This window comes from Nestor notabilis, unplaced genomic scaffold (assembly GCF_000696875.1).
Source record: "Nestor notabilis isolate BGI_N333 unplaced genomic scaffold, ASM69687v1 scaffold9888, whole genome shotgun sequence".
NCBI lineage: Eukaryota > Metazoa > Chordata > Aves > Psittaciformes > Psittacidae > Nestor > Nestor notabilis.
In genome coordinates, this window is record NW_009940669.1 from 1 (window position 1) to 26,613 (window position 26,613).

The 26,613-nt window shown below is 40.9% G+C and overlaps 1 protein-coding gene across 1 annotated transcript in view; it reads left to right on the plus strand.

Moving 5' to 3' along the window:
• Positions 1-566: 566 nt before the first annotated feature.
• Positions 567-26,613, plus strand: part of SSBP2 (single-stranded DNA binding protein 2) — a 163,861-nt gene continuing 137,814 nt past the window's right edge. The window contains exon 1 of the mRNA XM_010020479.1: positions 567-724. Coding sequence (XP_010018781.1) covers positions 567-724 — 158 coding nt within the window. The remainder of the gene's footprint in view (positions 725-26,613) is intronic.

The window sequence follows — 26,613 nt, forward strand, 5'->3', positions numbered from 1 at the left end:
GAGGGGGATGCTGATGGAGGTTTTAAAGTGCTCTTATGTTTGGGAATTTCACGCCTAACTTTGCCATGGAAAGGTGGAGGAAGACAGAGACAGCGCCGTCGTGCAATGTTAGTGGCTGGGGGGGGGGGGGGGGGGAACTGAAATGTAATCAACTAGTGGCACTTCTTACTCCCGGTGGGGGAATAATTCTAGAAATCATTGTTGAAGTGGCTAGGGGAAACATTTTTTATTTGGTTTGACGAAATTATGGATTGAAGCCATTTTCCAGTGCTGCATAATTGCTGCATAGTTGCATGTGTTTGTCAGTACACTTGGTAAGATCCTGAAGGGCAGGATGGGATCGCACTGTGGGACTAGGTAAGGCGAATCCATAGGGCTGCTGTGTGTTGAATCAGATGAAGACCATGTTATTTTAATTTTGCTTGGCAAAAACTCCTAACGCGAGCCACACAAACTGTGCTGAGGTCCCAGGGCTGAAACTTTAAACTGGCTTTGGTCTTACTTCGTCGTAGCTGATTTTTCTTCTTGGTCCTTGGCGCCATAAAGCACGTCATACTTCATGCGGAATGAAAATGCTTAATAATTTTCAGGGCAAGCCTGCCAAACTGACCTACTGCCAAGCAGCAGCTGCCCTCCTTAGTAAAGTTACGGGGGGCCTGCTAGATGGTGCTGTTCGATTTAAATACACTTTGTCTCCCACTCATTATAACAAACAGCTGGAAATGTGAATTCCTCGAGTATAGGTTATTCTGTGCAAAACACTGGTTTGTTCTTAAATCACGGACTCAACAGATCTTGTAGCATCTACTGATGGACAAACGTAACTGGGAATTTAGAAACACCCTCTTCCTCTCTTATCTCCCCCCTCCCTAGCCGTCCTTTCCTTTAATGAAAAATAGAAGAGCCTAAAGCCTTGGTTTATGGTGTGGAATGCCATGATAAACTACATTCCAGAGTATTTTTTTTTCCCATTACATCTTTTAAAGTTTCTTCTTAGTAAATAGGATCACATCATTGCCGTTTTCCTATGCTTTCCTTCTGACATCCAAAAAGCTGTGATTACATTTTCCTTTCTCTTTCCTGTGACATTGTTTTACAGCTGTGCAATGCTTCTCCCAAGGTGATGCACAAGTTCTTGTTCTGCTCAGAAAAGTTGCCGTTGAATTAAATATGCCCACAAAAATACAGCTCTAACTTCTGCGTGAGGTGGTATTAATTTGAAAAACGTGGAGAAAAATATATATGTTTGACTGATACATTAAGTACTTAATCAACGAGAGTGGAGTTGTAATTGTGCTTAATTTTGAAATTTTAGAACAGAAGATGTAACTTAACTCTGTTGTGACTCCTGAAGGTTTTAAATATCTAAAATTTGTCGCCAGCAACTGAGCTCCGAAATACATTTGTAATAATTAAGGAAATAAAATAACACCCCCACCCCCCAAATAATTAATAAAAATCCACTACCTCGGGTTTGGACGGCCTAATTATATGGAACATGTTTCTTTCCCATGGGGATGTGTGCCAGTGACAAGACTAGGGTGTGAAAAGAGTATTTATCAAGTGTGGAAAAGATGTGTGTTGTTCAGATGTTGTTTGTAATCAAGGATGGGATATATTTTACAGACTGATCCTGTGCCAAATACGTTTGCAGTGTGGTATCTTGCTATATGCTGCCTTTAATATTTATGTCCTTTGAGGTTATGTAATTTCTATTAAAATTAACAAGTTTTGCAAGTCATTTACAGTAGCCCTTGGCAAATTCTCAGTTCCAAGGATGGCATTCGTGTTATGGTCTTTCTCTTTGTCCCGCCTGCCTGACCTTTGGGGTAAATTGTCTGTATTACATAGCTTAACAACTCGAGTGAAGTGTAGATAGATGAATTCAGGGGAAAAAAACAATACCTAGTTTTATGTCAGAGAAGTACAGTAGAGCACAGGTAAGTACAATGCTGAAAATGAAGGCACACATTAACTGTGAGATGTGAAGAAGGTGAAGAGAGAAAAATCTCTAGTGTTGTGCCCTTTCCTCCTGTTCTGGAACAGATGTTACTTAATTTTGAGTTCAGGCCATCCCTGTCACGTAAAGGGTAGGAAGAGGAAAGTTGTATTAAGCAGCAGCTTTTTTTTTAAGCATTTTTAAAATGTTTTTATTTTTTCCTTACTCCTTAAAATTGGATTAATTCAGATAAGGAGCTTTGGCCTGTTGACATTTCACTGAATGGTGAAACTAAGTTTTTAATCTGGGAGAAGTAAGGACAGACTGTACAAATTTTACATAGTTTTTCAAGCAGGACTTGCATAGGCATTGTTGAGAGTAGGTTAATGGTTGGACTCAATGATCCTAGAATTCTTTTCCAACCTAAACAATTCTGATTCTATTTGCAAATGGAACTCTGTCTCAAAAGATAAATAATGTTTTAGGTTAGAAAGTAGGTGTATAAAAGTAGTTAAAAAGAACATACAAGAAAAACTGAATTCTGAAGGGATGACATATTTTATGCTCAGTTGTCTTGATCTTTCAGTAGTCTTCTAGAGTAGTCTTTTTTCCCACGATGCCCTTACCTTGTTGGGTCTCAGACCCAGGCATGTGGGTTTTGTTCAAAAACTAACTGAGTGGCTAGAGCCTGCATTTTATGTCCATACAAGAGCATGCATAAGAACATAGAAGCAAGCATGAGAGTTGGTTATTGATTGTTTTTCAGGTCGGTGTGGGAAAGGATGTGGAGAAAGTGACAACACTTGATAGCTGCTGTTGTGTTATTCTTGTTCCATTTTTTTGCATGGCTCTGGTTGTAAATGTCTCCTAAAGTCTGATCTTGGCCAGTTGGTTGGGCATTTTTCTTCTCCATGTTGCTGCTGCTTTGAAGAAGAAAGATGTCTCCTTTGTTGTTTCTTCTCAAGTCTGGTTTGGGTGGTTGGCTGTTCAGATGCAGGCCTCCTTTACATGAGTGGTGTGAGTGCCTGCCTTGATCAATCACTCTTGCCAAATGGGAAAGCGGAGTAAATTGACAAAACTTTTGTCATTTTCTTGTTGATGCCAGTATGCTTTTCTGTAAATAGAGAAAAAACCACCAATGCTTTCCTCATTTGATTCTGCTGCTGTGTAGGAAAACTCAGATTTCTGAGGGCTTTTGAGGATTTGTGGATTTCTAGAGATAGTGGGCTTTTTTTCCTATTTTTCTTGTTTTTTCTTCTTATGGGGTTTTGTATGTGATTTGTGGGTTTTTTTTGATGGCTTGCTTTTTTTCCCCTTCAAATTTGGAAAGACGGTATCGCATGAATTAGGCTACCTATTTCTGCTGTAATGTTTCTAAGCTACATAAAAATAAGACACAGATTAAAATTAGTTGTCTTCAATGATAAATTTACTGCTCGTCCCTGGGAAATGGTGAGCTAGCTTTTCAAGTTTCAGGTGGTGAAGGATATAAATTGACCTCCTCTTTCCCCTCTGAAAACAAAATTGTGAGTTTAATCTGGCCTGTTTTAGAAAATTTAGATGCGACATTTGTACATGGATTTCACCCATCAGGTCAAATGTGTAAAAGTTGCAGGTGAACTGGTCCGTGAGTATGAAAATGACACCTTTTTCATTTTAGAAAAATATAAAGAACATAAAGCCCAGCTCTCTCAGCCTGTCTCCAGAGCAGAGCTGCTCCAGCCCTCACAGTATCCCCGCAGCCTCCTGGACTTGCTCCAACAGCTCCACGTCCCTCTTGTGTTGTTGCCCCAGAGCTGGATCAGGACTGCAAGGGGGGTCTCCCCAGAGCACAGAGAATTGCCTCCCTCGACCTGCTGCTCGCGCTCTGGGGGTGCAGCCCAGCACACAGAGGGGCTCTGGGCTCAAGTGCACACTGAAGCTGGGTCTGGGTCATGGGAAGCTTCTTGTCACTCAACACCCCCAAGTCTTCTCCCCAGAGCTGCTCCATCCAGTCTCCCCCAGCCTGTGGTTGTGCTTGGGACTGCCCTGAGCCATGCGCAGCACCTTGACTTGGCTTTGTTCAACTCCATGAGGTTCACAAGGTCCTATCGGCTCCAGCCTGTCCAGGTCCCTCAGATCCCATCCCTTCTCTCCAGTGTGTTGACCACACCACACAGCTGGGTCTAGCCAGCAAACTTGCTGAGGGTGCACTCATACAGAAATGGTGTTACCATCAATCTAAGCACATCCAAGTACCTCATTGGACTGACAAGAACCTAGGGGAAAAAAAAAATATGATCGGTTTCTGCATTGCTTCCTCTGTACAGTTTTTCTGCTTGCAAAAGGTTTGGTTTGTTCCCCCCTGTGCTTTTTGTTAATGATGAACATTACAGGGTGTCAGATCCCAACCTTCGTGGGCTCTGTAGTGCCGAGCACATTTCTGGTGCTGAAGAGTAAGAACTTCTGGAGCCTGTTCAGACCCACTGGGTACAGGAGATGCACTCTTGACTACAGTGAACATGGTTCAGGCTTGGCTAAGAGATAATTAAATCTTGCTGGAGGAGACAGTAGTTAATAGAAACCAGTATACATTAATAATTCATTTTGCTTAAATTGCAGACATATGATGTCACAAGTGTAAAGTAGCCAAACAAGATTTTCATAACTTTGCCAAACCTAAGTGGAAAATTTACAATGGCATATGTAAGCCTTATGCTGATTTATTTAATTTCTTTGTGTGTAAAAGTTCAGTTGAAATGTTTTGACTTGATTTGCAAATTGGGCAAAGAAAAAGGTGTGTTTTCCAGTGTTTTAAAAGTTCTCACAGCTTCCATCGTGGAAGACCAGTAGTGCCCCTCCCTTTCAAAACACTTGGAATCTGGTTGAAAAGGATGAGAGATTTTATTCCAGGGATGTGTCTTTTTCCGTTTGCACGACAAAGTATCTGAATTTAGCTGGGATACAAGCCTTTTCAAAAAGATCAATTTGCATATGCTAAGGGTTTACTAACTGTAATCGCTGGATATTTCACCTATGCTGGGAGTGCAGCAGATACTGGAGTCAAAGGGCAGCTTGGGGAGGGAAAGTGGGATTGGTCAGTGATGGGAAGGAATGTGTGAATTTGAGGAGTTGGAGCCTGCAGCCCTGAGATGCGAGGACTAGACATAACTGGGATTGGCTCTTGAGGGAGGATGGAGGAGGAGGGGTTGAAGTGGCTGTCTAGAGAGAGAAGACAAAGAATTGCTCTCTAAGGGGCTGGCATTAGCATTGGAGGTCTGGGTGGGATCTGGTGCATCTTGACAAGGAAAATAGACCTGTTGCAAAGCAGAGAGCAGAGCAAAGACAGAGGTGCCTTCAAGGGGATGGGTCAGGAAGTGGAAGGTTTTTGTTATGTTAGGAAGAACATACTGTCCCTCCAGGTACTAGAAAATGACCATTCCTTGGCTGCCAGTAAGTACTTGTGAGGCCAAGAGACAAAATATCTTTGAGATAAAACCTACAAACACGTGTGAAATACTGACATGGCTGAAATGACAGAGAGGTGTATGGTAGTCCTAAGAATTGTAAGTCAGAGGAGATGTCAAAGCTTTGGCAGGGAAAGGTAGGATTTGCCATTCAAAAGCATCTGGAATAGTGTGTTGGTATATGTCTGAGTGCAATGGTTGGGTGCTCTACTTGAATTCTCAATAAAGTGCTGTTAACTTGGAAAACATGGATGTATACCAAGTGTCGTTCTTTGTCCTTATTTGCATGTTCACTGATTTCTTTTTTTTTTTTTTTTCTTTCTTTCTTTTTTTTCCTCTGGAAAAACTTGGGGTTTTTATTGTGCAGACTAGAGCATTGTTTTCATAATGAGCAGCTATTTGATAATTTGCTATTTTGCTGTCATGCGGTATATGCCTTATGGCTGATTCCCTGTTTCATAATGCAGCTGTTCCTGGAGGAAGAATATGTTGTTTGGTTTTACAAACCTTGAAAAATATGCATCAGCCACTCCTGCCTGCCTGACAGTTCTAGAAATGGCAGTAAGGTACCAGAAAGGTGAAAGGCAAAAATATTTGCTGATTACTGGGTGCCCAATCTGAGCTGTGTAGCCCTGACTTTTTTTTTTTTTCTGAGCATTGCATAAACCACTGGTGTGTCCATACAACTTCCACTGTCTCTTTTGCCACTGATTCTAAGGTTGAGGTGCCGTTTTATCACATCAGGCTCCCGGAAGATGAGGAGCAGAAAATGATTCATCCCCTCCACAGAGTCTTTGACACCTATCTTCTTGAGGTCATGCTTTGGTGTTTCATAGAATCACAGAATCCCAGACTGGTTTTGGCTGGAAGGAACCTTAAAGCTCATTCAGTTCCAGCCCCCTGCCATGGACAGGGACACCTTCCACTAAGCCAGGTTGCTCGGAGCTCCTGTGTCCAGCCTGGCCTTGAACACTGCCAGGGATGGGGCAGCCACAGCTCCTCTGGGCAACCTGTGCCAGGGCCTCAGCACCCTCACAGGGAAGAACTTCTGCCTAAGAGCTCATCTCAGTCTCCCCTCTGTCAAGTCAAAGCCATTCCCCCTTGTTGTGTCCCTACAGGCTCTTGTCCAAAGCCCCTCTCCAGGTTTCTTGTAGCCCCCTTGAGGTATTGGAAGACTGTTATAAGATATACCCTTTTGCTATCTGAGTAAGATGTTCTCTTAGTAGATGATACAACAGTTGCGTATTACTTGACCGCTACCCAAACCATGTAGACTGTGGGGTCTGTGGCTCAGTTGAGCAGACACCAGAAAAAAACACTTAAGCTTTGATTCAGCCTGGATCAGCACTCCTCTGTGTCCTGTGTGTACACCAGCAACCCAGAAACCAAGTGTGGCCCTAAGTCCAGCCAACATGGCTGGGAAGCCTTGAAGTGTGGCTACTGCATATTCATGGAGAAAACCCATCATCTTAACTGGTATTCTTGCTGGTGTCCAAAGAAGATTTTGCGGAAGAGTCTAAAAAGCAACTGTTTTGAGAAGTTGTGCTAGCAGAGTATCACAGTGGGCTGTGCCCTTTTCTGCACCCTGAGGGTTCATGGAGCGGTCATCATGAAGCGGCTCTACCCAGTTACACCACCCTGAATCATACAATTGTGTATTTGTAGTCTCCTTCCCTAAGGGAAGCAGGCTTGCAAGGTTGTGCTGTATGTAAGTATGCAACCGACTACCCTGGATAGCTTTTGAGCTCATTTTCCAATGTCAAGAATATGGAAAAAAACCCCAGCAGTCTCAAAAAAGCTACATTTCTAAAGGTTGCTTCAGCTATTTGCTTTCACAGAAACAGGCTGAGAAAGCTGGGCTTGTTCAACCTGGAGAAGTGAAATAATTACCTATTTTGAGATAATGTATCCTACTTGGGCTCTTTATATAAAACATTGCTGTTGATACTCGTGGAACACTTGTGTATTTTTTTGTGGCTGTTGGTGTTTGTTTTTTTCTTTTTTGCGTTTTTTCTTTTTTTGTTTTTTAATGTTTTTTAAATAATCAGTTTTGCAGTGCACATGCCCTCCAGGTTCTCTTTACAATACTTCTGCCTAGCCAATTATTCCCCGTTTTATATTTGTGTATTTGATTTCTTACTCCTGAGCGTAGTACTCTACATTTGTCTTATTGAATTTTCTCTTATTAACTTTCCTTATTCTGTTCATGTCCCCGAAAAGGCATATAATCTTTCCTAACTTATCTTGTACACTTTTGTATTTTTACATACAACTTATTAATGAAAGTCTTTTAATGGAATTGGCTTAGGATAGCAGGAGTTTTCTTGAAATATTTGATCATTTGTAGAAACATACTGATCAAGACACTTCCATTATTTTTTTCATGTGATTGCACACCATTTTTTCATTTCATGAAGACTTTTTGCATACATAGATGTCAGGTAGTAGGCTAAAATAAAAACTCTTGCATCTTAAATTCAGTATTACTGTTAAGGAGTAAGTTCCTCCTTATCCACTGTGCAGTTGCCCTTTCAGGTAAACCAAACTGAGCTGAAACATTTTTTTTCTTGACAGGTAATGTTGGCTCTTTTTTCTCTTTGTATTCTGAAGGTGTTTATAATTTGGTTTTGGAATTGTTTTCCATATATTTTTTGAAAGTTAAGCTGATGTCTGGATTAAATTACCCTTTTTAATATTTTTATTGTATACTTACTGTGGCATGCTAAGACTTTTAGGTTTCTTTTTATTTTGTTTCTTCTTGTTTTGTTTTGGTTTACTTTGGTTTTCTCCAATACCAGACTAATGTAATATGTGTAAACAGGTGTCCTGGTTTAAGCCCAGCCGGTAAGTCAGAACCACGCAGCCGCTCACTCACTGCCCCACTTCTTTCCTCTCCCCCCGCTCCTGGAGGGATGGGGAGGAGAATCGAAAAAATGTACCCCCCCGGGTTGAGATAAGAGCAGCCGAGTAACAACGGTATAATACAAACCACTACTGCTACCAGTAATAATGATAATGAGAAGGGAAATAACAAGGGGAGAGGATATAAAACTAAAAGGGGAAAAGGAAAAGAAAACGATAACCACAAGCGATGCACAATACAATTACTCACCATCCACTGACTGATGCCCAGCCTGACCCAAGCAGTGATCTCCCAGTCTATATACTGGGCATGACGTGCTGTGGTATGGAGTACCCCTTTGGCCAGTTTGGGTCAGGTGTCCTGTCTCTGCTTCCTCCCGGCTTCCTGTGCCCCTCCTCACTGGAAGAGCATGAGACCAAAAAAGTCCTTGATCAGGACAAGCATTACTTTGCAACAACTGAAAACATTGGTGTGTTATCAGCATTGTTCTCAGGCTAACGTCGAAAGCGCAGCACTGCACTAGCTACTAAGAAGGAGAAAAATAACTTCTGCAGCTGAACCCAGGGTAACAGGCCGAAATGTTGATTCCTGCTCACCATGTGAGTGCTTGGGCAGTTGGACAGCTCATTTCTGCTTGCCTGTATCTTGTTTGCTTTTCTGTTTAGCAGGAGAGCTTCATTTTACACTGTGTTGTGAATGAGGGTTTAACCTGAAGAGCTAAGGAAGTTCAACTACTTCTTTTTGTTTTGGTTTTTTCTCAGAAAGTGGTTGAACATCTACTATGCCAGCTTGACAAACTTTTAACTGCATGCTCTCCAAAGTGCCTCCTTAGAATGGACACTCTTTAGGAGGCCCCTCTGAGGGCCTTTCTTTTCCTTTTCTCTCTGCACCTTAGTTCCCTGAGCCCAGAATGACTGGAACCTCTTGTGTATGAGCCTTTGGCTCCTCCAGACCCCAGCTTCCATGCAGTTTTGACATCCACATCTTGGATTTTTTTTTTGATCTTTTTTCCCCCCCTAGTGTGGGGGGGGAATATAATTTGTCATAAAAGAGCCAAAATATAAATTAATATAATTTATGTTAGCCATTTCTTTTCTCTAGGCTTTTCAAAATGATTGCAGTCCTTTGGGCAAGTGTATTGGAGTCTTAAGGTTTTAGTTTTAAGTCCAACCCACCCATGAAAGAGGAGTGACTGGCTGGATTTCCTTCTTCTAAGTGTATTGGGAGTAGGCTTTTTCGGCACTTTATTTCCTGTGCAAATATCAATTGGGAAATTACCAATTTGTTATTTCTGAAATCCAGATTTTTACACTTCTGTTGTCAGGTACAGTTTATCGTCAGTGTTTGTGGATGGTGTGGGTTGTCAAGGTCCTCAGTGCCTCTTGGCATTGCATTCATAGGCTGCTTGATCCCATCCTTGTTAGGCTTTACAGTCTGCCTCTGGGCTTGTGTTTCAGTATGAAGGTCAGTTGTTGACTTAGAAGCATTTAACTGGGAGCTGAATATGATTTATCCAATACTTTTTGCTAGGTTTGTATGGTTATAGTTGAAGTAAACCCCTTGAATTTATCCCCAAACTTGTGGTGGGGATTGATCAAGCCTAAATTGGCAATGAAAGTAATGGTCTGCTACTTAGGCTTGGATATCTTGTTTCTTTCTTATCTCCTAAATAAAAGACTGTCTTTGAAAGTGGGAGTCTCAGCCATGAAGAAGAGTTGAATGTACAAAGGTACATAATGACTTCCATTTTATTTGTAATGGCTCTGGCTTTTGGGGGAGATTTCACCTTAAAACAAAAACAAACCCTTATGTTTTTTCTAGAAACAAGCCAGTGTTTTGAAAATACTGAAGCAATAAATTGTCAATAATAATAATTTATCAGTATATATAGATTCCAGTGGTAATCAACTTAATACTTACAGAAAAGTGGCAGTGTTAGTTTTGGAAACTTTTTTAAAACTTAAAAAAAACCCCGACAGCAACATCAGTGGCAACCTGAGGTTGCCCATGTTATCATGTTGGCCTTTCCCTGGAAAGGGCTGTGCCTTCTCAAGAAAATAATTAATGGAAATGGAACTACAAGTCCTTAATAAACATGTTCTCGACAGTCTCAGGACAAAATGGATCATGTGGCTGACAGGCTGTAGGACTGTGTCATAAATATTCCATGATTTATGAGGGTGGAAGTAAGGATCCCACCTGATGCTCCTACTGTGTAAGTTGTGGTGTTTTATCAAATACTTGTAATTGCAATAACAAGACTTGATAAACCAAATCCCCTTTGCTTTCTCCATGCTAAATGTTTTATTTACTTTCTTCCCTTCCCATCTAACCTTCAAAGAATGGGGACCAGTCTTGGAAGGTTCTGGTTACTCCTTGAGGTCAGCCTTTGAATTGAGGTGGTGTAAGTCAAAAATACTTCTGTGATGATGCCAGCATTAATAAAATATTTATAGAGTATTACACACGGAGAGGATGTTTTAAAAACTTAAAGACATATATACGGACCTGAGGAAGTAAGTTTGGTTTTCCTTTGTATTTATATGCATGTTGTAAAACAATATAAATGGAAGTTGATTATTCTGCATTGGTGCAAGAAAAGTACATGATCAACAAATCATCACCTAGATCAACAAAAAACCATCTAGAGCTTGCACAAAGGACAGTACATTAAAAAAAAATACAAAGCTATAAAAGATAAAGGAGAGCTTTCGATCAGAAGATGAAGAGCAGTGTGAGAAATAAGGAAATACGCCTCTAGTAATGGGTATATGCTTGACAAGCAAAAAGGTACAGCACATTGGTGTTTCTGACTTCTGCAGTTCCTCAAGTCCAGTGCCACTTCTAATTTTACTATCTGTACATCTAATTCTTTATAAAAGAAAAATGTTTACTCTTACGAGACCAGTATCTGTAGACATGTGTAACTGCAAACCTTGTTATGTTTTAAAAACATTTTTAGAAATAAAATGAGAGACTATAATGCAGTAAACCACAAAGAAAGCTGTATCTTACGCTTTGAAGATGCAAGACTTAAATAACTTGTCTAGCTGTAGTTGGGGAACCTATAAAGAGTATGAAGAGAATGAAAAAATTACTTTGAATGATTTTGCAGGACATGTTACGTATATGATTAAAACCAAAATCAGGCTGGAGTACTTTACGCAAGTGTGTTTGTATTAATTCTAGTAGTTGAAGAAGTTACTTATAAGTCTTTCCCAATATTCCCAAAGTAGTCCTGTAAGACTGTAGTTAATTATTCACAATTGGAGTGAAAAAAAAAAAAGTTTGGTGTCAGTCTCCAATTCCATCTGGGTTTACACATCTGAAGGAAAAAAAAGCGTAATAGACAGTGGAAGGTTTCCTGTAGGATAATATAACTGAATTGAGCAATCATTGAGAAGATCATGAAAAGAGGCTTCCTGCTAAAGCAAAACTATGGGTGATAGAAGTGCAGCCCAAGGGAAAACTTTACACAAGTAAAACTTATGAAAGTGTTCTGGTATTAGTTTCTGTTTAACTTTTCTTTGCAAAGTGTATATATTCAATGGTTAAAACATAATTAGAGGGGCTCCCTGGTATAGTGTATTATAGAGGGAAGAGCTTTGCATCTATAAAGGGTTGTGTACTTACGTTAGCATGCTCTTCTGTTCAGCACAAACACTGGAAATTCCCACTAATTCTGGATACAAGTGGAAAACTAATGGAGTAAAATCGCCAGTGTCATATATGCCTCAGGCTTTCTAACACCTTGTTTTGAAGCGCTCCAGTGGGGCTGTAAAGGAAAACAAGAAACTAAAGAGACCAATGGTGTAATTTAGTAAAGTAGTTGCTGTGTACTGTACAGCATCAAAGTGGTAATGTTTTTATATTCTTTTCGCCTTTGTCATTCAGTTACAATTCTAGCTGACCTTAAAGCCAGTTCTGAGACAGTTACTTTTTAGCATGCCCACAACTTTCTTTGAATTTCTGGTTTTCCAGTTCAATAGCATATTTAAAGAATTAACATAACTCAAGAAAGATGACCATTGCATTCTTCCAACTTAAAAATTTTCCATACTGCATTGCATGTGTTTTGTGTCTGTTTGTATGCATAGGGCTATGTGTGTATTTAAGCTTGGATGGCAGGGTTATTATCTTAGAACAGGCAACTGGGCATCACCTGCATGTATTGAGTCATGAAAGCAGATTGATTAAAAAAAGCCCAAACAAACAAAAAACCAAAGAACAAACCATTTTGATTCAAATACGGACTAAAATTAGAGGAGGCACTTTCAGTGTTAATAGACTAACTGCACTCTTGATCCACTTGAAGCTTATTCAGTGTTACTGTTACACTATTGTCATGTCTGGAACCATGAAACTTACTGTGTCCTACCTATGGCCTGCCTATGGTCTGTTGTGTAATAACTGCATTTACCTGACCAAGGCTGGCTTTGTATTCAACCATCTGGCATATACTTCTCTTTGGAAGCAATGACAGGAGTACCTAACAACCAAACTTCTTAAAGCAAAGTATTTGTGTAGAGCAGTTTGAATGAAGGCATCTGAAAACAACAAAAGCTGTCTATAGATGTAATATTTTTTTCCTGCCTAGGAATTTACAACTGCCCTAATGCTTCTCTGATAAAACAAGCTTCTAATTCCTCCAAAAAGCTTCCATCAGTGTGTCTTCTTGGGTAGACCAGTGGCAATTGACACAGGCTTATAGAAAAAAGACAGGAGACTTTTTTCTTCCCATTTGGCAGCCCAAGTGACCTAAAGAAGCTTTTGTGCCTCAAAGGTTTATCCTCTTTTGTTTGCCTTTTTATTTTTTTCCTGCCTTTTTTTTTTCCCCAGCTCTATTGACTTCATCTAGTGAATGATTGTACTTACAGATTTGGCCGCGCAGCATACTGTGGTTGGAGTCCTGAGAAGCACCTTCTGTTGGTGAGAGAACCTCACAGTCTGATTTCCTTGGGGAAATTCTGTCAGCAGTATGAAAAACAGGGTGAAGTATGTGGTGCTGTTCTGTTCCCTCACCTGGTGGTCCTCTTCTAGCTGATTCCTTTGTATGTGTGTTGCAAAAGCAATGTCTTTGTGTGCTGATAATTAACTTCTACTATGAGGGTTTTTTTGTTTGTTTTTTGGTTTGGTTTGATTTGGTTTTTTGTGAAAGATGTGTTGTATGATGTAGAGTACATCAAACGGGTAGCGAATCTTGTGCTTTGGGAAAGACAAGGTTAATGCATTGAATGCAGGGCACCAGGTAATGTGCATGCGGTGGAAGGTGAAGAGGACAGGCCAGATGCTCCAGATGTTCCACTTCTTGAAACAATATTTAAACCATCTTTAAGTATTTGAGGTTGTGTTTGAACAGTCTTTGCTCCAAAGTCTTACGGCTGCAAGGAGTATGCATATATTCTACACTAATATATGATGTGTCTGGGTAGTCTGTGGTGCTCATTGGACCCAATTCAACCCACTGTCGAGCATAGGAAGCATAGGAGCATAGGTACTCCTTCAACCCACTGTTGAGCATAAGAGGCTTCCTAGCATCTCTCTGTGGGTTTTTCTTTTCTTCATCCAACATGTGAAAGTGAGAAATTAATTCTGTAAATTGCTAGAAAAGATCGTAAGATTCGGTGACATGATGTAGCCCATGAGTTAATCTGTGACATTCCTTCCATGAAGATGTTGACATATGTCCTTACGTAGTAGTCACATTTTTTAACTTTACATTCAATTTCAGTAAGCTGTTGTTTTCTAGCCCACAGATGCTCTGCCTCTTAATATTCTGTATTTGTATAGAGTTCAAGAATGCCACTGCCTGAAGTGGTTGGCATATGAGTATTTCCTAGTGGCAGAGTTACCTTTTATCTTTTTAATGTCATGCAGTTTGTAAAATGAAAGTAAATTTCAGCAGTCTCCTGGGCATTGATCTAAGTGATGTTCAACTACAGTGTGTGCTGGTGGTCACACTTGTACTGGCATTCTCTTTCTTTTCTATTTCTCCAACTCAGAAGCATCTTACCCTTCTGTTGGATGCTCTGTGGAAGGGAAGTACTTGAGGTGGTTCTGAAAAATCCGAACCCTTTGGAGTGTCTCCACTGTGGTATGGCACAGTGTGATGTGTGATTACAAAATGGTAAGACTGTTTTATGTGCTTCAGGAAGATCATTTCTCTTGATGCAGTTCCTCCACTGTATTAAGAATTTTCCATCCAAAATGATGTAGTGTGATACCGTTGTAGATTATTTGCTGGATTGGTTGTCATAAAGCATCATGGTTGCTCTGTTTCCCCTATGGTTGACATGTTCTTCTATAGTTGAAGGCCATTCTTTATTCTGAGTGTGGAAGGCTGTTAAGTATAGGTGGATCATACTTATTCTTCAATATCTTGCCTGCTCACAAAAAAGAAACAGCTGAGCCAGGTGCATGTGTCTACTTGCAAACTAACCCAAAGCTGGCTCATCTAGTTCTGGGTTCAGTCATCTGGCTACATCACCTGAAGTTTGAAAAATAAATAAGAAATAAAGAATACAGCTTGGGTCTGGGAATCTTGCTGGCTAAAAGGAAGGTGTCCCTGCCCATGGCAGAGGATTGGAACTAGATGAGCTTTAAGTTCCCTTCCAGCCCAAACTATGCTGTGATTCTGTTACTCTAATTTAAAATATCCCTGGCCTTCTAGTTCCTGCCATAGGTGCGAGCAGTCTTGTAGATGAGCATTCCACTTGAGGGACATCTGCTGAAGGCTTCAGGAGCAATCATTCACTTGGTTTGGTCATTTCATTTACCTTTTTCTGAACACCTTCAAGTGCTCCAGGTCATTGTTCAGGGCATGAGTGCTGTGTATATTACACAACTGTTGTAGTAACCATTTCAGATTGACGTCTGGTGAGCAGGAACATGGTATTTCATGATGTGGGGAGCCAGGAATTGCTGTTCTCCTCCCACCCGGCCTTCACCAGGGTTGGGATTGCATCCTTGCCCCTCCTTCCAGTGTGTGCTGCATGTTGGTAGGGGTGAGTCACCTCTTTTATTATGTTTTGAATACTTTTGTCCCAAATGTAGTTTACTTTCTGCAGGGAAGGGAAAGAATTTATGCTGTCCTGGTTCTTGATACTTTTACCCTGAGATATTTAGCTATGTGAGCCTCTTTACATGTTTTTCCCTTGATACATATTAACTGGTGGGGAGGGATGGGGACACAATGGTTCTTGTCAGTTAATATATTCATGAGCATGCTTGCCACATTGTCTGCACATATTCCTAGGAATTTGAACACTTCAGAACTGGGGAGAAGTTTCAGTCCGGAAGTATGTGAATCAGCCTCACTGCTCCATTCTCTGACTGATGCTGCTGCTGTAGCTGTGTCCTCACTGAGTCTTCCCCTTCATTTTAAGAGGTGGTGTTTAGTATTAAAAGATGAATGTAATTGATATTCTGCTTAAAACCACTCAGAAGTAAATAAACTAAAAGGAGCAGAGAATAGCAAAATAGCAACTTATACAACAAAATATAAAGTTTCTGAAATTCTCTTTGTTCCTCTTTTTTCCAAGTATCTTTTAAGAAGCAGAATCCTCTGTCTTATTACTAATATTACGGTTTTGTTGTGTTAATGCAACGTTATGTAATGTTAATGTTTTATTGATTTCCTGGCTCACAGTCTGATGAATATTCCAAATATTGAATTTGCTGGCACATCTTGTATATGCAGCATTTTCAAGTTTATGAATAACCTTACCCTTCCAGGAAATTTACATTAATATTTACATGAGTGAGTAAAAGGAAATATTAAAACTTCACATTGACCTTTTGCATTTAAGAACCTCTTTAACCTGTTTAACTGTAATTTCACAGATCCTACTATCATCAGTTCTTTTCCTTGTTTTAACAAAGTTTCAGACTAAAGATTAAAAGCTATCTTGTTGCTTTGGCAGGGCTATTTCTGTACTGGAAACAATAATATGCCTGAATAGTAATTCTGTTTAGGTCACTGGAATAATACATTCTTTAGGCAAATGATTCCTCCATATTTCTTTGAGAATATTGTTGTTATTGTTGAACATACTTGGTTATACATAGATTTGAATGGTGCTTTGAGCAACCTGGTTTAGCGGAAGGTGTCCCTGCCTGTGCAGGTGGGTTGGAACTAGATGAGCTTTAAGGTCCCTTCCAACCCAACACATTCCATGAGTCTATGGTATGCCTCAGTGAACTGCAGTGATTCCAGCAAATACTCCAGAGGTTTCTCTGTAGGACCGGGGAGGTAGGGGCGAGAGGGGCAGATGGTAGAAATTATTCTCAGTGTAAAATGAGAATCAGGTGGCATTTAATGTTGGTTATAAATTGTCCACATTACCTTTTTCTCACGATCTCCTCCAAGATGTTTATTTCTATATGGCAATGTATTACATTGCATTACTCCTGTGCACTTAGCTATCTGATGCAATTCTGCAGAGTGGGGAGACGACTTCATGCCATCTATGCAGAGTCTTTGTCTCGAGTCCTCTGGTTGCCAGTCTGGTCTATGGCACAAGTTAGAACTGCTTGAAGGCTGCCAACAACCACCAGGATGTGCCTATTAGTCAGGACCAGCTGGATATAAGTATGTGTTGGCAAGAATATAGCAGCTCTACATACCCGTGAGAGCAGCTCTTCACCACCCAACTATTCCTTTAGGGACCTGGAGCCTTCCAGTAGTCATCTGCAAAGCTTAAGCTTTAAATCTGGCACATAAAATAGTAGTGGTTTGGGGTTTTTTTTGTTTGTTTGTTGTGTTCTTAATATTTATTTAATCCTAACTCCCCTGCTCCTCCCTGATATTGGGCAGTCACCACTCCCTCCTCAGACATAAATCTCTGTGTGAGGTTGCAATTTAATCCATGTGCACCAAGGTTTTTTTGTGGATTGTAGACATCTTTTGCTTGGTAACTGTAACATTTTTGTAAACTTGTAACTGTCAAACTGTAGGTTGTGGAGCCTTTTAAAGAAGAGGTTCTATGTTGTACCGCTAAATATTGACTGATTTTTGTGTGTTTTTGCACAGACAGTCTCTATGCTGTAATTTTAGGTAAGTTGCTCTTGTTTTGCACTGTCAGTCTGTGTGCTCCAAGGTGACTAATGATGCTGAGAACCTGTGGAGCAGCACTACCACCTCAAGTGTGTTGTCTGGTCTATGTTAGGTTTTTCAGACGGGCTGCCAGGTTAGCTAAATGCTAGTCTTCATCCTCTTAACATTTGGTGAGAACAGTCAAAACTTCATTACTTATGTCACAGGCTGGTATAATCACACTGTTTGCATCTTGATTGGAAACTTCTTGACTTTTTTTCTTTGCAAATCCAGTCCTAGTAAGTTTGTTTGGTTTTGGTTTTTGTTTGTTTTTGTTTTTTGTTTGTTTTTTGGGTTTTTTTTGGTTTTTTTTTGGTTTTTTTAATTTTGCTGACTGAATTTCCTGTGCAACTTATTTTAAACTGCTGTGTGAGTTGCAGGGACCCTAAATAAACTGAGCAGCTGACTCATTATTTTTGCCATTTGTACAACTTGCTTTTGCAATGGTCCTTGTTGAACATGAAATCAACACAGTAAAATACTTGGAGGAAAGTAAGATTGTTAGAGAGAAGCTGCATTGAGTGACTTCAGCTCGGTGTACGAATAGTTTCTTAGTCTTTGTTTCAAGCTTATATTTGAAATCTCCTATACCAACAATGACCAGGCCAGCTCTTGCTTTTTTGCTTATGAGATCTGACAAGATCACCGTCCATGTGATTTCATTTGTTGTATTCATGGCAGCCCTGGGGAGTGAAAAAGAATGAAGCTCTGCTTTCCTGCACAACAAAAAAGAGCTCTACAGCAACTTGGCCACGAGGAAAAACAGCAGAGATTTTACATAGATAAAATAGACCCGTTTTTGTCTCTGTATGCATTTATGTAAAATGCACAGTCACATTCAAGCAACAGTCTCACCCATCAGCCCATGTAGCATAAACGGGAGATCATCACCCATCCTGGTACCAAGCAGGTCAAGGTGAACTGAAGTCTGAGGAACTGGAATGCTTTGTAAAACAAGTCCTTGCCAAGTGACTCCTGCTAATCTTCAGTTCCACCTTACTGGGCTGGAATTGTTAGTCCTGATGTTTGTTTGCACTTCTTTCTATGGGTAAGCTTGTACTTATCCATAGGAAACTTTCTGTGCATTGTTCACCTTTAACGAAGTGTAAAAAGCACCTTAGGGGGGCTATTCTTTTCTTCTTATCTGCAAATGTGAGAGAATGCATGTGAAAGAGAAAAGCAATAGCCTAAAGAGCTGCTAGTTGGCTCTGCAAAGTTGTGTTTAGGATTAAACAAATACGTGCAGCAGAAGATTGAGGGAACCTGTTCTCTGTTTAGGGTAGCATACTGAACGCTGAAGTTTGCGATTGAAATGACAAAAACTAGTTTAAGAATTCAATTATTGGATTTTTAGGTTTTGATTGGTTGGGTTTGGTGCGGTGGTTGGTTTTGTGTGTTTTTTTTATGTGTTACGTTGAGGGTGGTGATACCATTTCAGCATGTTATCATCCACTTTATGTTCAAACTCACCTAAGTTTTATAGGTCATCTAGGCGTTGGTGCTGTGTATTAAACACTGCAAATGTGAACAAAGCAGATATATCAAGCCTCCTAACAGAGATTAGTAACTTTCTGAAGCAAAAACATCATACTTTTTAAACATTTTTTTGGGAAAAGACTTGACACATCTTGAAATGAGAGGTGGTGATATAGTCTCTTTTATTTTCTTTTATTTTTTTACTGTTTTAAAGAAAGTTCTTTTGCAGACTTTGGAGTGAAAAAAACCTAACCCCAAGCCCTTAGAAGTCTCCAAACAACAGGAAGGATCATCCTGGTCTGAAGTAAATGATGAGAAATTTCAGGCTCTAGATAACCTTTACATCTTGCATTCCCTTATAATTACTTCAGTAATGTTGTCTATGGTTTAATATAAAACCTCTTGTATTTTGCTTCCAGATAAAATGAAAATACTCTAATATTTGAATGATTTAATGAAATTGTCACTAGAGAGGTGTGATTGAACTCATAAAAGAGTAGAAACATTGCCTGCCTCTTAAATTTGCTGTCAGATTTTCACAAACAAACAATGGCTTATTTTTCTTAAAGTCAATAGGCAAGATTGCTAGAATAGAGAGGAGTTCAGAGAAAACAGTTTTCTCTGTTTTAGTAAGTGGGTCCTCCCAATGAAATGAAAATATTACAATGATTTTTTTTGTTGTTGTTGTTTTGAAAATTAAATATATGAAGTGTAAAGTTTGGTTTCCTGAGGAATATTGCAGCCGTTGTGCTGATTAAAACTGTTCTTAAGTAATCATAAGAAAATGTCCAGCTTGTCTAAAACCTGTAATGGGGGATAAGGAAGCATGGAACCAGGGGTAAGCCCCAGGGCTGCCAGACTGCAAACACAAAGCCAGTGGAGCAGGAAGATGTATGGACAGGGCATGAGGAGCAGGTTCTCTGGCTTTGGTACCACTTGGCAGAGGGGTGCATAAAAGATATCCCCAGCACAAACACAGGCTGGGGGAGGGACTGGTTGGAGCAGCCTTGAGGAGAAGGACTTGGGGGTATTGGGTGATGAGAAGCTCCCCATGACCTGGCTACAGAGTGCACTTGAGCCCAGAGCCCCTCTGTGTGCTGGGCTGCACCCCCAGAGCGCGAGCAGCAGGTCGAGGGAGGCAATTCTCTGTGCTCTGGGGAGACCCCCCCTGCAGTCCTGATCCAGCTCTGAGGCGACAACACAAGAAGGACATGGAGCTGTTGGAGGAAAGTCCAGAGGAGGCCACAGAGATGCTGCGAGGGCTGGAGCAGCTCTGCTCTGGAGCCAGGCTGAGAGAGCTGGTCTGGTTCAGCCTGGGGAAGAGAAGGCTCCTTAAGGGGAGACCTCAGAGCAGCTCCAAAAGGGGCTACCAGAAACCTGGAGAGGGGCTTTGGGCAAGGGCATGTAGGGACACGACAAGGGGAATGGCTTTAAACTTGCAGAGGGGAGACTGAGGTGAGATCTCAGGCAGAAGCTCTTTCCTGTGAGGGTGGTGAGGCCCTGGCACAGGTTGCCCAGAGAAGCTGTGGCTGGCCCATCCCCCGCAGTGCTCAAGGCCAGGTTGGACACAGGGGCTTGGAGCAACCTGGTCTAGTGGAAGGTGTCCCTGCCCGTGGCAGGGGTTTGGAAACAGATGAGCTTTAAGGTCCCTTCCAACCCAAACCAGCCTGGGATTCTATGATAAAAAGGCGAGCAAAACACAGCAAAACCACCAGAAGGTCTTGAGTGTGCTTTGTGCAAATGCTAAACACAGAAACCCCCTTTCTGCTAAAAAGAGGGGCCCTACACCCAGTGCTCATGAAGCAATGTGTCCCTGTTGTCCATGCCAGGTCTAGACGGGAAATGAAGCCAGGCTGGCCTGTGAGTTGCCCTTTATTTTGGGGTGGGGGAACATGGTCTTAGTACCTTGAACTTGGGCAGGGTGTAGGGGTAAGTGGAACATGACCACTTGGATTGGTGGGATACAGTCTGGTAGTGAACTGTCTGTATGCACTGTGTTCTACTGCAAGCAGCAGCACCCAAGATACAGACAGGGTGCTGTCTTGGGATTGATCTTTAGGAACAGGGATAGGAATCACTCAGTTTTAGGATCTGCTTTGCATGGAGCCAGAGCAGTCCCTTGTACCTCTGGGTGAACAACTGGGCTGTACTATGCACCCGTTAGCTAGCATCGACAAATTGTACTCCTCCAAAACTACAGCGCAATGTGTGATCCTGGTGATAACAGCCAGGATTATCTTCCTGTGCACCAGCAGGGCCTTTACTGACTATGAATTGAGATGGGGATTTTGTGGTATGGGCTTTGTGAGGAAATCATTTCTTTGCTTTGTTGGACATAACAGATCTGGTTGGTAAAATGGGCGGGGGGTGTTTGTGATTATAAGGAGGTCTTGGTAATAGAACGCTCAGAAATAGAAGGTGAAAGGGGCCCAGTCAGACTTTGCTCACCATCAAATCCCAATACTCCCATGGGGCTTAAATCCAGTCTAATAGCTGATGCCCGTAACAAGCTACTTTTGGAAAAAAAATCTTTTATGAAGAGTTATCTTTCTGTTCTGTGGCTATTGCAGAGAGAGTTAGGGAAATTGCAGGATTCCCATTAAAAATATTTTATAAAGGTAGGCTCCATGGGGCCACAGACTTTTTTTACTTTAATCCTAGCAAGACTTGCGAATTTCCAGCTATTCTTTTTTCCCCCCATTTCCACATTTCTAGGGATGAAGAGAGACTGCACAATCCATCAGAAAAGGCTGTAGAGATAAATGCGTTCCCAAGTGCATCTCTGCATCTGTTGCAGTTTCTCAGTTGATGCAGTCACAGTCTTACCTGCCTCTTGTCCCTGAACACTGTTTTCAAGGGCACATCATTTTAGGTCTTGAGCCTCTGTCATTTTCTTTGGGGCCCTGGGGTTTAGGTTGCAGTCCTTCTACCTTTTACTGTGATTTCAGCAAGGCTTGAGCTCTTTTGGCGAGACAGAGCAATGAGGAACCATAGTGTAGATATCTGGAAATCAAGGACATTATTTAGGTCACAGTCACTGCAGGGGGAACACATTACAAAATAACAAGCAGCTTTTAACTATGCTGATCTTGGCTGAGGTTGTCTTGAGTTTCATGCTGGACTTGACAGATCTTTATCTCAGGTTTGCTTGTTAGTTATTATTCCCATATATGCATCTTTTTCCTGATATATGGCTATTGTATTATAGAATCATGGAATCATAGAATAGTCAGGGTATGAAAGCACCTTAAAATCATCTAGTTCCAACCCCCTTGCCATGGGCAGGGACACCTTGCACTAAACCACATCGCCCAAGGCTTCATCCAACCTGGCTTCAACGCTGCCAGGGCTGGAGCATTCACCACTTCTTTGGACAACCCATTCCAGTGCCTCACCACCCTCACTGTGAAGAACTTCTTCCTTATATCTAATCTAAACTTCCCCTGTTTAAGTTTAAACCCATTAACCCTTGTCCGACCACTACAGTCCCTGATGAAGAGTCCCTCCCCAGCATCCTTGTAGGCCCCCTTCAGATACTTGGAAGGCTGCTCTGAGGTCTCCACGCAGCTTCTCTTCTCCAGGCTGAACAGCCCCAACTTTCTCAGCCTGTGGTATATGGACATCTTTAAAGCTAGTCAGTGCTGCATATCTCCAGGGACTGCTCTTCAAAGGTCTAGACTGCTGCGTAAATGAGTTCTGGAACGTTGTATTCATCACCCTGAAGGTTGCTGAAGACCTCTTTAATGCCTCCAAATTCCAAGGGGAATTAGCTTGTTGACCAAGCAATAGAAAGATTACATCGCCTGTGAAGGTATGATGGTCTGTGGAGGGAGACCAGTGTGCTCTGCATACCTACATCTGCTTGATTTGCCTCTGTAGAAGGAGACAAGAAGATGTTGGTAGGGGGTGATGAAATTCCTTGCACCCCAGCATTGTCATGATGTTACTGCTGTGTTCTTCCTGCTGCTATAATCACAATACCTGCTCTTCAAACTCCCACTCAGTACCTACAGCACCCAGCTTAGGTTGTCTTAGCCCAAGGATCTCAGATGCCACACAGATGTTGTGTGTCATCCTGTGGTACTTTCCTTATGTTTTCCTTTACGTGGTACGTGGGTATTGTCTCATGTTTGCGCTCTTTTCCTTTTTCCTCACATATCTTACAAAGCAATAGTCTCTTTTATTATGAACTTCAGACTTCTTTTCTCTTTTATTCAAATTATGTAGCAGTTCCTTTGTCAACTTCCCTGTGAACTTCATATGGGCAAGAACTTGTTTCTTTCTGTTTGTGCTTTTGTGTTGAGATGGCACATAGAAGGCATAATTTAGGTCTGAAAAGAACACTTTATTATTTAAGACAGGCATTTTTCAAATGTACAACGAGCAGCTTTGATTTATATTTTCTCATTGACTTAAAATAGGTGAATAATTTTGAGCTGCATGAATTAATTTTACACTGTGAGCCTTTGTTTTTGCATTGGATTTTCCCCTGGTGCAATGTCTCTTTCCTGAATGAATCCATACTGGTGGGAACAAGGAGTTAAGAGGCCATGCTGTGTTTTTCCTCATATCTGGGTAGTTTGGTGTTTTAATGTGTTCTTACTCACAGTTGGTGGTTGTTCTCCCACAGAACATGCATTCAAAGGTGGGCAACGCAAGTGGTAGGTGCAGTACCACTGGTACTTGGGTTTGATGTTCCATCGATTTGCTTAGGTTACTTTTGATCTCATAATGTTATTCGGAAAGGATGTCTTCTAGAAGGAAAATTCTGAGTTTAATCAAAAAGATGACATGAGTTTAAGCACTGTTGGAAAGCTGTGGTTTATTACTCACTTACTGAGTTGGAGGAAAATCCCAGGGTAGGGAGGTGCAAACAGCAGACTTGAAAACTTAGGCAAGTGTTGCTCCTTGTGTCTTGCCATTAAGGAACATCTCTTGCATTTTGCTGTGCTGTAAGTATTTGCTTTAAATTCAGTGCAGTTCTCATGTGAGAAGAGTAACATTTATAGTAAAAGCAAGCCAGTGCAGTGCCAGGAGGAGTCACAGAAAGCCTTATACATGCTAAAACTAATAGCTGATCTTAATACTAAAATTATATAGAATGTCAGCTACTCTGAAAGTGAAGATTGACACTCAGTTAACACACAGTACTATTTCCAAAATCTATGTTTAAAATCGAGTGGCAAAACATACACTTTTCCTAAAATTTCCACTCCCTTTTGAGCATGCAAGAGATCCTAGGCAGCCTCAGCCGAGATGATCTCGTTTAGAAGAGTACTTCTAATGCTCTCCAACCTTATCAGAGAAGTAGGAGAGTGGTCCTGCAGGCTTTTCAAAAGCATCTGGCGTAATCTGCATGGGAGCACCCTGGTGCTGAGCTGCTGGCTCTGGAGATTATTTGTGTTAGTGGCAAGCTACCCAGAGAAGCAAGGAAAGACATCTCGAACAGCGTGGAGGAAAATGAAAGCTGGTCATAGTCCAGTGTTGGAACAATGGAGATGTATGTGAGTTGTAAAAATGGGCATCTTAGCTGCCTACCTGAAACAGCATGTGCAGGGGAGTGGGATTTTCAGAAGGATTTAGCATATGGACAAGCTGCTGCTGGAAATTTGGTATTAAAATTTGCCTTTGGTTTGTTGGTGATGGGGTATAGAGTCAGACAGCTTGAATAGCATTTCCTGTGCTCAGAAAACTGGGTAGTTAGGTGAAAAACTAAATTTACCTGGTAGGTGAATGGCAGAGGTATAAAAAGCTTCTTTTATTGTATCTAAACATGATTCTGTTTTCACTTACAGTGGCATTGTAACCAATTCACATAAATTTTTGGGAAGTCTGCTGTGCATTACTGAATTCTGAGATGTATGATAGACTCTTTGGTTGTATTTATGTACACATAATGTGTATTACTGTTGAATTCATTATAAGTAGGATTTACTTCTTAATGCAGCAGTTAAAACACTTTGTTGTGGAAGTAAAGGCTAGTCAAGTCATGCTTTATGCTAAGATAACATTTATAAATTGTTTAAAGAAGGCTAATAAATAATTAATGTCTGTTATTAAATAGGTTACAGGCATGAAGAATGTGTATTATATATGTCAGTAAGCACACCAGTAGAAAGTGCTAAAGACAGTGTTTTGTCTAACTGCTGCACTAAAATCCATAACCAAAATGATTCTTTGTTAAAATATATATTAAACATTTCATTTACTTAATACAGATTTATAAATATATTTAATGCTAATGTAATTCCAGGACTTGACTCCAACCTTCTAGTAAAACCCTGTAGAGGGAGGGAATGAAGCAGGGTTGGCTTTTTGAGGTGACAGTGAAATCCAGAGCTGTGAATGCCTGGTGCTGTGCTGGCAAGCTGTCTTCTTGTAACATACTAATAAAAAGAAATCAAAAAACCTAATTAATATGTTTCTAACCAAGTTGAGCATCAGTATTTTGGAAGATAAAAGTAGGGTATTATAACTTGAGTACAAGATTTAGAGTTGAATCTCTTTTTGAGTCAGGTTGGGAGTGAAAAAATTGTATTCCTAAAGAAAATTAATGTATGTATTTAAACAGACAGTTTTGTTCATTTTTGGTTTTAATGCAGCCAGCTGCTGATGCGAATCTTGCATTTAATACAGATATATGTATTTGTGTGCTCCTTCCTGTGAGGTCTGTTTCTGATTTTTTCTTTTTCTTTAGTGGAGGGAAGCTTTTGCAGACACATTTCACATCATACTAAATTAATATGACAAGAAATACCATTTTCTTCTGGTCATGGGAGAGGTGGCTCTTTGTACTCTTTTCCAGTCATTTTTCCCTAAGTGGTAACTGTTTTTAGTTCATTTAGGGTATAGTCCATCCTTTTCTCTGTTTCAGTTTGTCTCTGCTAAGTGTGAGATAGATCTGAAGAGTATTCAGCACTTAGCTTTTTGGGAAACCTTTCTCCAGTGTGTATTCAGGATGAGGTTTCCAGCAGCAATCTAACTCACTCCAGAGATTAACTGGGCAGAGATTATCAGAGTGAATGTCTTCATGTCACAGAACCACAGGATCACAGACTGGTTTGGGTTGGAAGGGACCTTAAAAGCTCATCCGTTTCCAAACCCCTGCCACAGGGAGGGACACCTTCCACTAGACCAGGTTGCTCCAAGCCCCTGTGTCCAACCTGGCCTTGAGCACTGCCAGGGATGGGGCAGCCACAGCTTCTCTGGGCAATCTGTGCCAGGGCCTCACCACCCTCACAGGGAAGAACTTCTGCCTAAGAGCTCATCTCAATCTCCCCTCTGTCAGGTTAAAGCCATTCCCCTTGTCCTGCCCCTACAGGCCCTTGTCCAAAGCCCTCTAAAGTTTGCTCAGTGCCTGTGCTTCGCTCTCTGCTGATTATTCCCTTAGGATAGCTTTATGCACCTATCTCTGCTTACTGCGAGAGTAGGATGCTTAGTATTAAACTTGTTAAATGTAGCAAATCATATAGTAGGGAAAAATACAATATGTAAAAACCCATTACATCAGGGAAGCCCAAGGTTAGCACAGGTGTTATCAGGAAGAGATGGAACCTCATGTGTTTTCATAAAAGTCTCAGCTTACACTTCAAAATGTGTTTTGTCACATTTTTTTTAAGCTGTCATTTAGCTTATTTTATAGTTATGGTAGGTTGAATAGTATGTATATATACTACATAGAGGTTACCTGGGAATACATACAGCTTCATAAAATGCCAAGTTTGACATTCTAGCTGGTAAGAGGAATTGATGGTGCAGGCAGGGCTGTGTTATCTGTCCATGCATGCCAACAAGA